Genomic DNA, 13,008 nt, shown 5'->3' on the forward strand with positions numbered 1-13,008 from the left:
TATAAGGGTCAAAGAGCAAAAGTTTGTCTCTGCCACTTTATTTGGAGGCAGAACTGAACGTAAAACTGTGAGTGCGTGAAAATATGGCAAAGTTACAACAAACTGTACGCTGCTCTTCAAACCTGAGTTTGTTTACACCCTGTATCTGGTTGCTTGTGCCTATTTTTAGTGATCCTGAGTTCCAAACAACTGCTTTGTTGAGTACAATCTATCACAGAAAGATAGAAACAATGACTAGAGCCAAGAAAATAAACCCCAAGTTGTAATACGCTGTAGTTTTCTTTTAAGCTTAGTTGCTTAAGAATAGCTTTGCAATGTAGGTGACCCATTTCATGACAATACCTACATGTTAGCTAGCCAACTCTCAAGCTAACCCACCAGTTATGTGAAAGGTTTGTGCAATGGTATCTGCTTTGGTATATCGCCTGGGAGCTACAGCAGTCAATTTAAATCATCTCTAGTCATTTTGTAGGACTGGCATCTTTGCATTCACTTGATATTAGGAAAGTGGGGGGAAAATCAAAATGAGGTCACACTGTACATGTTGAGATTGGAACAGAGTGAGCATAGTACAGTATGTGGAGGGAAAACTGGAGAATGCTTATCTGATATATTTGGCAACTAGAACAATCAAACTAAAGCTGTGTTGAATTAAACTTTGGAAGGAAAATGAGGAGGTGAATATTTTCATAGGATAACAAGACCTCCTGTCTGTTTCTGTAAGCTGAAACCATTTCCCTCAGTGGAAACAAAGCTTTGATTTACTTTAATTTCACAGATAAGAAACAATAAATTGTGAAGACAATAAAGCCTCCACAAAAATAGCATTTTAAGTCTTGTGTGTGAATTATGCTGGCTGCATATGAGCAGAGGAAATCTCCACTCGTCGCTAGGCTAATTTATACAATATAAAATGCCAAAGCCTCGTGCTAATAACTTTAGCATGTCGTGTTTGTTTAGAAAACGTGTTTAGTATAAGACAGGTGTTTTGTCAGTGAACCTTTTGTAACGTTACCTTTGTTAAATGTTGCTGTTGTCCCTGGCTTCATATGAGTAGAGGAAATCTCTGCTAGCTGCTAAGCTAATTTATACAATGTAAAATGCCATAGGCTTGTGCTAGTAACGTTAGCATGTTGTATTTGTGGGGAAAATGTGTCCAGATAAAGACAAGTGTTTGTCTGTGAATGCTGCGAGTTATAGTGAAGCTGATTTGTGTACTTGTGTTTGTCTCTATTAAGCCATGTTTAATGTCTGTTTAATGTGTGTTTTTAATCAATTATTCTTTAAAGCACTTCACAGAAACCTCCGCTGCCAACTAGTGTTTTGGAGGTGTAACTGCAGAGTGACACAGACACACCACCTCACAAGTATAAATGCTCACAACAGCCTAGGCGACGTGCGTAGGTGACACGTGTAGGCTGTATAAATCCCGCTTCAGATTCACCCCTCACTCCTCCACAGCTCCATCCTCTCCTCCAAATATGGTCACGTCCGGCTCCAAAAAAACCACGATGCTGACGGCCAAAATCGTGGCTTCAAAACAAGAGTCCACAAAGCAGTGGGTGACCTCACAATAACAACATCCATCATTTTTACAGCCTATAGCTGCAGCCCCACTCCGCTGTGTTGCCTGAGGATGGCTGACCTAATATGACATGATGAGAGGTCATTGAGTGGTCACAGGGGCTGTCACTCTGACGCTGATGAAGTCATCATATCATTCCTGACAGTTACACCCAAATTGTGTAAGCCAACACACACACATACGCACACTCTGGCATGCACGTTCTCTTGCTTGGAGGTATGTAAGAAGCTGCTGACTCTGAGCTTTACGAATAGTGTTAGTGTGCTGGGGCCATCATGAAGTATATACCTACAGTCACATGCAAATCAAGCAGCTGGTGATACTGAGAGATCTTCTGATTGCTGTTCTGACTAATGCATTCATTGTTTAGCCCAACATGTATGAAAGAAATAATCATGGCCCTGTCCTTATGTGACAGAAGATCTGCCTGCCAGCACCTCTAAAGTGCGTTAATTAACACATTATATCTTCTATGTTCAATCTGTCAAAAAAAAAAAGGTGCAAAAATGACAATTCAGTCATTCTCAGTCTCTGCTTGTTGCCTAGCAACTGCTCAAAAAGACAGTCCAGCACATAACCACCCATTACATGGCGATGATAAAATGATTACTCAAATAGCAAAGTTACATTTTTTGTCAATGAACTATTCATGAGCAATAAAATGCATACTTTCTAACTTTTGCCTTTCTTGGTCTGGTACAACCAGCAGGCACGTTGTTTTTTGCCTCAGCGCTGGCGACAGCTGTGGCTGGAAGCATTATGTTTTCAGGTTGTCCTTTCGTCCATCCATCCCATTTTCACAACCACACAATATCTCAAGAATGCCTTGGGAGAATTTCTTCCAATTTAGCACAAACATCCACTTGGACTAAACAATAAACTTATTAGATTTTGGTGGTCAAAGGTCACTGTGACCTCACAAAACATGTTTTTGGCCATAACTGAATATGAATATTTTGCATATGAATAATGGAATTCATATGAATCATATCAAATGTGACAGAATTTAACACAAATAGGACATAATGATGAAGTCAGGACGTTTTGTATCCAAAGGGTCAAAGGTCAGCTTCACTGTGACATCATAATGTTCTGCATGAATCACTTTTCTGGCCATTACTCAACGTCATATCTCAGGAACAGAAGGAAAGACAGTTGGTCAGATACTGAATTGGTGACTCTAATCTTGACACTGTGCTGATTGTACAGATTGTATAGCCGGGGGGAAGATGTGTGTGAAGCATCCATGATTTCACAGACATGGATGTAAACTGTAACTGCAACTTGATTGGTGCACGGAGGCGTACAACCATGAGACAGTAATTATAGTTTTTTTCCTAGAAAGGCAAAGGCATGACCCGTGGTAGTCTGCCTCTGATTGGCTTACCCTGATATTCGTACCTTAACCCTAACCATTCTCACTGCTCATGCCTTAACGTAACAAATCCAATCAACGAGAGCAACGAGTACTAGTCAATCAGATGGAGATTAGGACGGGTCATGCCTTCACCGTCCTAGAAAAAAAGGAAAGGCAACCACTAGCTTATGTGGCTAATGTTAGCTAATGTAAGCAAACCTCAGATAGTAATCCTAAAGAAACGGCATCACTGAGTCATTTCACTAGCCCCCTTTTACACTGCCTGTTCAAGGCAGGAATATGATGCCATTATGCCTGCTCGCCATGCTGTATATAACATGCAATTGTGAAATGAAGCAACAGAGTGGTCTCATCTTTAAGCTGCCATGGGAGGTAGTAACAGCGCCAAAATTATATCTTTATAACCAGGACAGGACCATGGGCAGGACAAGTGTGATGTTTTGACAACGTGTTATGAGTGCAACTCACCGCGGGAGATTTAAATAGTAGCTTGTAGCAGTTAGAGGCTAACTCAAAGAGGAAGAACAGCAGCCATGAATGACCAAAACAATGAGGTCCGGGAGCTTCTCACCCTCCGAGCAGAAAATAAGATCAGTCGCCTTATAACAGAGACAGTAAATGATTGTTGTTGCCATGTTTTGCCACTGTTACAGTTCACAAAGCACTACAGATGCATGCGTTTTATGTCACACTAGAGTAGAGGCTGATGCAGCTGAGTTAAATGTCACGCCCGTCACGCCTCATATGATTCCACGCTGCCAGCATGCTGTCTAAAATCACACACTGGAGCAGAATTATGCTGCTGTTGTTTGGTTCTATGTAAAAATGCAAAGTAGGCATAAAGAAGGGACTCTGTAGCAGCTCTATAGTGCGATCTCCGTGTAAAAGGGGTTACTGTCTTGAATGCTGCAGTTACACTAAACTAACAATTATCCCATAATCATCACTTGTGACCACAGTGGTTGCTGTTCTTGCTACAATTGTCCAGTTGTTTTAGAACGATACCATAACATTCACATAGGACAATGTCAAACTAAGATCTGCTCTGAAGCTGATTTCTGCAGACTGTGCTCGAAAATCTTCATCAGTGCAGATGCCTCGCCCTGGGGGAAGGACAGTGATTAAATGTGCCTGGGGTAACAGAGGCCTGGGGTTAATTAACAGTACAAATAGTCCAGCTGGTGACATCCACTTAAAGCCCTCTACTTCTCAGTTTGTGCATGATGGATAGGTGTTGATTGCTGGATGGGTTAAATGAGATTAAAGTCAAGTTCAAACTTGCCCTGTCCACTTCAGGTACCTGCATCACCTAAATTACCACATGGACATGAGCTCATGGTCCACAGTTAAGAGGCATATCAAACAGTCTCTTTGTGTTTCACAGTTATGGGCTGCAGGCACATAGTTCACGATAAAATTTTTGGCACGCAACAAAGAATTCTTTTATCCAGTGTGATTTATTGTAAACCGCGCTGTAGTCTCATGGTGATAAAGTGATCCTCATCCTCGACTCAGCAGTCCCCAGGTTTTGTAATGTGCAGGCTGTGTTAAAGCACTTTTGTGTATTACTGAATGGAGGCTTGTATGAGCTAAAGAGAAGCACCTGACTGATTAGGAAATTTACAGCTTGGTTTATTTTCTCAAGTTTACCTCATGACAGCAGGCAGCCCCACCACAAGACTGTTAAACCTCCCATATTCCATATGCTAGAGTCACTGAGGTGCATACAGCAAGCTCCTGTATGTCTTTACAAGGCCTACATCATCAGACATAAATACTTTTGTGTACTTATAAGGCAACGTTTTTAGATGGCCCTGAACACCAGAGCAATTCAGACGAGTGACTTTACCCTGCTAAGACGATATTCGTGATGAATATATATACTATTATATCCTTTATTTACCAGGTAAAAGTCACACAATACTGGCTGGTTAGACAAAGCAACAATCAATGTCCAGCGGGGTCAACCACATTTAATTCTTTGCTATTGGCTGAGGCAGCAACTTAGGTTCACCAAAGTTGAACTCGACATAATGCGAAGATGAGCCTTTGCTTTGCCGACAAAAGTTAATTTTTTATTCGCCCCTTCACTTGCATTGAATGGAAGTAGGCAGGAGACGGAGCTTCATCAATGTTAATTTTCGCGTTGGTGACCGTGCCCTAAACCAGTGGTTACCAAATGGTGGATCACGGTCCAAAAGTGGATTGCGGGTCAAATCTGGATGGACCACAAGTGACTTGCGAATGTGTCAATTTGTAAAAAAAACCATTATTTCGAAACACAGTAAATTTCCAGCACAGAGCTTTTATTCTGAAGTGCTGAAGAGTGAGTGACTAATGGACAGCTATTTGACAGAGACAGCAAACTAGCTTGACGACATGGCCTAGTGTAAATATAATTAAACGTTATATTAAACTGTGTGGACCTTGAACTGATGATTAAAGAGAAATCTGGACGCCCTGGCTGGACCAGTTGGGAACCACTGCCCCCAAATTACTCAAACAATGAACTGATTATAAAAATATTTGCATATTAATTTTCTGCTGATCGAATGTTCCACTGACTGAGTAGTTTCAGCTCAATTATTGTTTTATGTCAAGTATTGCCAGAATTGTGCCCATCACACATTACACTAGTGCTCTTTAGCTATATTGCTGTGTTATGGTGTTACATGACTTAGACCAGAGGTTCCCAACTGGTTCAGCCACGGCGTCCAGACATCTCCTTCATCATTAGTTTATAGTCCACACACTTTAACATATTCACCATCATACTTGCATTCAGATATCGTCAAACTAGTTTGCTGTTTCTGTCAAGTAGCTACCCGTTAGTCACTCAGTCTGCAGCAGGAAACAGCAATTTAAAATAAAAGCTCTGTGCTGGAAATTCACTGTACTTACAAATAAAGTGTGTTTTTACAAACTTGTCGTGTTCGCGAGTCACTTGCAGTCCATTCAAGGACTTGCAACCTACTTTTGGACTGCGACCCACCAGTTGGGAACCACTGATGTAGGCAATCATGTTCTTGTGTCAGAGAGTGAGCCTTCATTTTAATGCAGTGACCAATCTTTAAAAAATATAGTTGTTGTAGGAATGTGAATTAATTGCTTGTGCTCATCATTTGATATCTGACACACTGATGCATCAGCAGAGGTGGCCAATAATAACTACATGCTTTACTCAAAGTAGTACTCATAAGGCATTATGATGCATTAGAAGTCCATTCAGAGTTAATCTGGTTATAAAACGGTAGTCATGATAAGAAGAGTGTGATATAATCAACATGATGTGCAACAGAGCTCGCTTTGAATGTAAACTATTTTATGCCCCATTCAGCATAGCGTTTGAGAATTACTCACGAGATGTTTATTCATTGTTTTAACTACCTGAAATTCACTTGCAAGTAAAGACTCAACACACATTCTCCGTAATTCTCTTTTGTACATCCTTTCTACCACTCACTCGCCCCTCCTCCACCCTCCTCCACTCATGTAAGCTGTTACAGGGACTAATCCTGAGGGGAAGTGGGTCAGTTGTGCGAGGAGGAAGCTCCGGTCATTAATACTGAGCTTGGAGATGAGGCTCGTGGCCTGCAGACCCAGTTCGCCATAGCCAAGCAGCTCCTTCTGAGAGGTGTAAGATAGCTAATTGCTGGGTAACAAGGGGTCAAGTATCCACGCTAAGAGCTCATTTCCCATATAACCATGGACCTGCTGACATACACAGGAATAATGACCTCTGAAGATGGGTTTCTTAACATGCTAGAAAAAAGTAAGACATCTTGTACCTGTCATTTTTACTGAGTAGCTAAAACAGTCGGCCAAGAAACACATTAGAGCATGAGAGCGTGTTGTACATTACTGTAAACCAGAACCTCAAGTGCATTGAGATTAATTTGAGCAATAGTGCCCTCATTTGGGGAAAGCCAGTACTCTCAGAAGCCACAAAGCATTGTGGGGCTTTACCATGTGACCATGTGTGTGAAACTGAAGCAATGAAACCAATCTGCCTCTGTGGTGATGACTGCAGCTATGGCTCTATTCAGCCCTGCTCAGCCCTTGGATATTGATCTCCACTGGAGCAGCACATTCCCAATAAAAGCAGTAAGCTTCGAGCCAGCATGTGCAGGAACAGAGGACGTTCTCTTACCGTGCAGTCCCTGGTGGGGGAGTCGGACAGCCCGTTACTGCTCGGCTCCCATGTCGAAGAGCTGAATCTTCGGCTGCTGCTGCTGCTGCTGCTGCTGAAGGCCTCCTGGGTGGAGCTCCGCGAGAGGGCCTCCTGAGTAGAGCTCCGTGACAGGCCTGAGTAGCTCGGGCGGGAGCTAGTGCCATACGAGTTGGACACATCGCTGGTTCGACTGCGGTAGCTCCGCAGGGCACTGGTGGAAGAAGACGGGCTGGAGGGAGAGGAGGAGGCATCACTGAGGCCCAGAGAGGCCAGGTCCCTGCTCAAGTCACTCTGGGATACAGATTTTCGTCGGTTCAGTGAGATGCTTGAGGCCACCGGTGAAGAGGAGAGGTAGCTGGACTGGGCCGAGGAGGAAGAGTAGGAACTGTAGCCGGTGTAGGTGGATCCCCCACTCAGCCCCGACCCTCCATAGCTCTTGACAGGGGTTCTGCTGAGACTCTCGCTCCGGCGGCTGCTGATGCTGCTCCCGAGGATGTCAGTGCGTGGGATGGTTCGCCCCCGGTCGCGGTCGGGGTCTGAGGAGGTGCTGTAGTTGCGGCTGCGGGCGGCGGAGCTGCTCAAATAGCTGGAGGAGGAGTAACCTGAGGAAGAGGTGGAGGAGGAGGAGGTGGGGGACTTGTAGGAGGACAGCCTGTCCCGCTCGCTGTAGGAGCTAAGGCCCGGTGTCAAAGAGGAGCTGTAGGAGCTGTAGTGGCTGGTGTAGGAGGGGCCAGCGTAGCGCTTGGCGGTGGAGGAGACGCGGGACATGCTGCTGCTGCTGCTGCTGCTGCTGCTGGTTTCTCAGCCACAGGGAAGGAGAGCCTCTGGAAGACTGCATCGACTGCAGCCACAGCAAAGAGACACGAGTATTAGTTCATCAGCAACAATCAAATCAATACTTACACTACAGCAACATTTATCTTTGCTTCTCTAAGCATTAAGCTGGTTGTAAAGACACAGGATGATTTAGTAACCTGGATCACTGACAATAAAACTTCCACATTTTATAATATAAAACTGAAAATCTGAAGTGATTCGTGCTCAGCTTTCTCTGTAACATATGACCACATACCAAAACACTGGCCCTCACTGACACTCATTACACTCTTAAAAGGATTATATCAACAATTTTCATGCTTTAACACATTTACTGTAAATTACATTTCCTTTACATTACTGCAAACCATTTTCACAGCATGCCAACCTGTTTTAGATTTTTCAATGTGTTTTTCTTGACTTTCAGGCAGCCATTAGCTGCAGTGCCCCGTTATCAAAATCCATTTACAACTTGCAGCTTCTATAATGTAGATAATCTCTTAGAGAGAACCACGTGTTTTCTTTATCTGCCAGAGTTTGTTATTTCTGTGTTGTCCATAATGCAGCCGTAAGTGCAAATTGATCTGAAATGTCTCCCCTGCATTAGCCTAAAGGGATAGTGTTCTTTTAAAACTTAAAAGCCTCTATTTGTAGAATTTGACCATAAAGCAGTGTGCACTCCCACGTGCACTGCTGTCTACGACCTCAGTTTTTGATGCAGGCTTCCTGTTAAAATGTGCAGTTTGTTGATACGAGTTAATGTTGCTCCCAGAAGGATGTTGCTGGCCCCACTACAAAAGCATTTTGTCCCATGTGGTAATGTGCCCTAGTGTTACAATTCTATTAAAACATAAGTTTTTTTTATCATCTCCCAAGATATGGCAAAAACAAAAATACAGTTACACCAAGAATGTTATTTACATCCTAAAATATTCTTTATCCTGTTGTACGTCACTTCTATGATTTCTCTTGTAATGTCTCTGCTTTATGTTTTACGGATATGAAGCTCAGCGTAAGGTCAATCAGTAAGACTTTCTTTGTGCTCATCCATTCACAATTCTCTCCCTCCCACTCTCACTGCTTCCTCTAATCAGCTGATTATGGGTTTTCACTCTTATCCAATCAAACTTCACCACCATCTCTATCAGCCAATCAGAAAGTTAAGTTACTGTCAAATTTTAAATCTGCTCTCTCTTCTGCTACTGTCAGCTGTCATTTTAGGCAGAATCTTTGTGCCCTCCTCCACCCTGTTCACCTCCAGCCATCATATCCAGAGTCCAGGACAAGCTCAACAAAGGCTCATTCCTCTACGCATTGATCATCAGCACTTCTCCATCTTCCTCTTATCTCATCTTCACCACCTCTACCACCACCAGTGTCTAGACTCTGACAGGGTTCCCTATTCAACTATGGATCAATCACCCTCCTTAAATCCTACTATCTCGATGGGCTCTAATCACCAAAAACTTTCCACATTTTTCATTCATATGATCTACTGGTCTCTCTGATAAAAAAAGAAAGAAAAAACTTTGTCAAAGGGAATTTTTTGGATCCATACCTTGGATACTTCACAAACTAAGAGCCTTTTTGATGACTTTGATATGAAAGTTTCAGTACGTTATAATCTGTACTGGTACTGGGAGATGTAACTCTCCTTTCTGTACTATGTACAGTAGTCAGTGGCGAGAGATGTAACAGTTTCCTGATCCCATTTGAATTGTGCCATGAATTACACACATGATGTTTGTCAATTTTAAAGGTAATTTTGCAAGTCAAGAAAGTTTGTTGTAAAACTGAGTAAGACGACAGTGCACGATAATATCAGCACGTCATCGGTATCTGCCAATATTGGCTTTAAAATGAACTCTTCAAATTACCCAAAATGCCTTTTCTTATTTTGCACAATGAATAAACGTTACATACATTGAGAAGTATTATATTTCATGTCTCCATCTGCTGGTGGGCCGTCACGATAGTGTATATGCATAATGTGATGTTAATTCCACTACAGATGAGACTTGATGATCACTAAAATTAGGGAGGGAAAAAGTGGATATATCGATATCAGTACTGGTTATTATCCACGAGTTGTTATATATCGACGGATATCAGATATCAGCAAAAAATCCAATATCGTGCATCCCTATAAATCAGATAAGAATCACAAGATAAAGCACATGGGGTAAGATAACGACATATATTGTGCTTGATGAGAGATGTAGTTCTCTGAGCAATGTCACACAAAACTGAATGGTGCTATGACAAACCTATTAAACTACAACATGCCTGACTTGCAAAATTATAGTTTTTATGACAAACATCATATGTGTAATCCATGGCCCAGTTCATACAGGATCAAAAAATGATTTATCTCTTGCTGTAGATTTTTTCCAAAATAAGGACGCACAGGGCAGTGGTTCCCAATTGGTCCACCCATGGGGTCCGAATTGCTCCTTAGTCATTAGTTAGGTCCACAAAGTTAAATATATTCAGCATTTAGCCATGTCATCATGCTAGATTGCTGTCTCTGTTAAGTAGCTATCCTCACTCTACAACAGGAAACACCACTTCAAATTAAAAGCCTGTGCCGGAAATCCACTGTACTTCAAAATAAAGCGTGTTCTTTACAAACTTGACATGTTCGCGAATCACTTGCCGTCCATTCAGAATGGGCTTGTGACCCACTTTTGGACCACAACCCACCAGTTGAGAACCACTAGCACAGGGGACACTAGAAGGGGAGGGATTTCGCCTCTCTATAAAATCAGCTTTAACATGTAAAACGGGTGGAGTGCCCCTTCTAAAAAGTATTTTATTTTACCACTTTTATTGTCCTGTGTTGATCTGCCTATCTACAGGCCTTTACAGTGCCCACCTGGTTACACAACGACACTACCATGAGCCCACATCACGCAACTCTGAGGAGCATGATATACAATCCAACAGAGATCTGTAGTGACACAATTAGCACAAGCTAACATGCTTGCTGATACACCATTTAGGTGTGATCTAACGCTAAAGAAAGGCACAGCATCTTTTACTGAACTTAAATCCCACTCACTCAGAAAACCCACTGGGACCCCTTCTACCAACTTCATCTCATTCTGATATCAAGGAGATAAATATAAATATGGAATGTGTCCTGGCTATTCTGGCATCTCAAGTTGCAAATCCTCTCTGCAGGGCACCAGCCCACCCCTGCTCCTATTCAGATCAGCGCAGTGTGTGTCTCCCATGGCTATAATGGGACAGTCCAGCTGGGTGTTGGAGGTAAAGCCAGGCGGCGAGCACGGTGTGTTCCTGCAGCCGCAGCAGAGGCAGAGAGAGGCTCTTGTTCACATGCACAGCAGCCAGCGTCTGAATAAATAAAAGTATCTGGTGTTTGTGATCCGTGTTGAGTTCAGAGAGGGAGGCTCCTATTTCTTTAATCGTCCCTCTCCCCTCTTCTATCTCTCTCCCTCCCTTCCTCCTCGGCAGCCTGCCTCCTCTTCCGAGTGCACCTACTTCTCCTCGGTGTAATTTCCCCTCCTTCTGGGTCTCTATCGCTTTCTCCCTCTGCCTCCCTCTCTCTCTGTGACCACAGCTTTATCAATAATTCAGCATAAGGATCTGGAGTAGGCAGACAGGCAGCGTGCTGGAGACAGACCAACACACACTGCTGGCCAAAGCACACAGCGGCAGGCCAGGCAGCTGTGGCCATTCAGTTGAGTACTGCTAAGCCAGCCAGGCTAACAGCACCGAGGCGCTGGCCTTACTTTAAGTCAGCAAGCTAAAGGCAGGCTTGGTAGATGGATGAGGTTTGCTTCTATAATTTGGCAGCAGTGGTGTTTGGAGGGTTATTTTGGTTTTGGCGCTGTGATGCAGATGGCAACAGTAAAACATGGACACGGCGGCCCTGACATCACCCAGAGTTTTTGGATCTGGATTTACTCTCCGTTACCACTTGTGTCAGTTACTAGTGCCAGAATACTGGAACAAACAAGCATCAACAAAAACAAACAGCTCCTGAACATAGGCTACTTCTCTTTAAGACTGGATGTGACCAGTGCATGAAAACAAATATTCAACACTGAATCTGAAGCCTGAATCTGTAGCTCTCCTCACATACTGTTAACTCACATTACAAACATACTGAAAGACCGCAGTATCGTCCTGGTGCATTAACTCTGTTGCAGATACAGTGGTTGCTAAGCTATTAACATTTTAACAGCACTATATAGGCCTGGTGTCGTACTGAACTGAACCAGTTTGAGTCAGATCTGAATGCTGTATGACGATGATGTATGTCAAGAGAAGAATTTGGTGGTTCAGAGATAATGAAGTTTAAATCAACAATACCTTAAAAAACTAATGACACAGGGTTCACACACATTTTCATGGACAAGATTTCAAAACTCTTCCATGACTTCAAGGACCCATAATAATTGTTTTTTCTTGCCAAAGTTGCCTGGTGTTTTTTTTTTAAACATATTAAATCTGAACTCTACTCAAATATAATTTCAGCTAGCTGAAACAATGCGGAGAGAAAATTAAGAAACATACACGTTGGTGAACAAAACGTCACACATCGACGCACACTAGAGTTACGTTACGTCTACAGCAACAGAAAATAAATCTGCCATTATGTACATTAGGTGGAAGGTTACCCATGGAAGATTACTCTTTACACACATCTGAAAATTCCATGACTTTTCCAGGTTTTCCATGACCATAGGAACCCTGATGGCATCAAACCTGCTTGTTTGTGTTGTCTGAATATGCTGGGGAAATAAATTTAAAATCAGCTGTGGCAACCAAAATCAGTCTCTAGTGCAGGGATACTCAACTTGCTTTGTCTAGGGGCCACTTTTGCAAAACAACAGGAGGCCAGGGGCAAGTAATTTAACAAACATCAGTGATATGTTTCATTGTGATCAAAATTTTATTTAGTTTCCTTGCAAAGTATTAATAATAAATCATATATATAGAGCCGCATCTCATCCATATGTGTCCATGTATTTTACAAATTCAGTCACTGAAACTCCAGAAGAAGAAATGAACCTACTGTCTAGCAAACTA

General features: G+C 42.6%; 1 protein-coding gene across 4 annotated transcripts in view; it reads right to left on the bottom strand.

Moving 5' to 3' along the window:
• The window catches only part of usp2a (ubiquitin specific peptidase 2a), a 61,317-nt gene that overhangs the window by 35,051 nt on the left and 13,258 nt on the right, over positions 1-13,008 (bottom strand). For all 4 annotated transcript variants that reach the window (XM_049576915.1, XM_049576917.1, XM_049576914.1 and 1 more), the window contains exon 3: positions 7,114-7,975. In XM_049576915.1, the coding sequence (XP_049432872.1) occupies positions 7,114-7,902 (789 nt within the window). In that variant the 5' untranslated portion in view covers positions 7,903-7,975. The remainder of the gene's footprint in view (positions 1-7,113; positions 7,976-13,008) is intronic.

Source organism: Epinephelus fuscoguttatus, linkage group LG5 (assembly GCF_011397635.1).
Source record: "Epinephelus fuscoguttatus linkage group LG5, E.fuscoguttatus.final_Chr_v1".
NCBI classification, from domain to species: Eukaryota; Metazoa; Chordata; class Actinopteri; order Perciformes; family Serranidae; genus Epinephelus; species Epinephelus fuscoguttatus.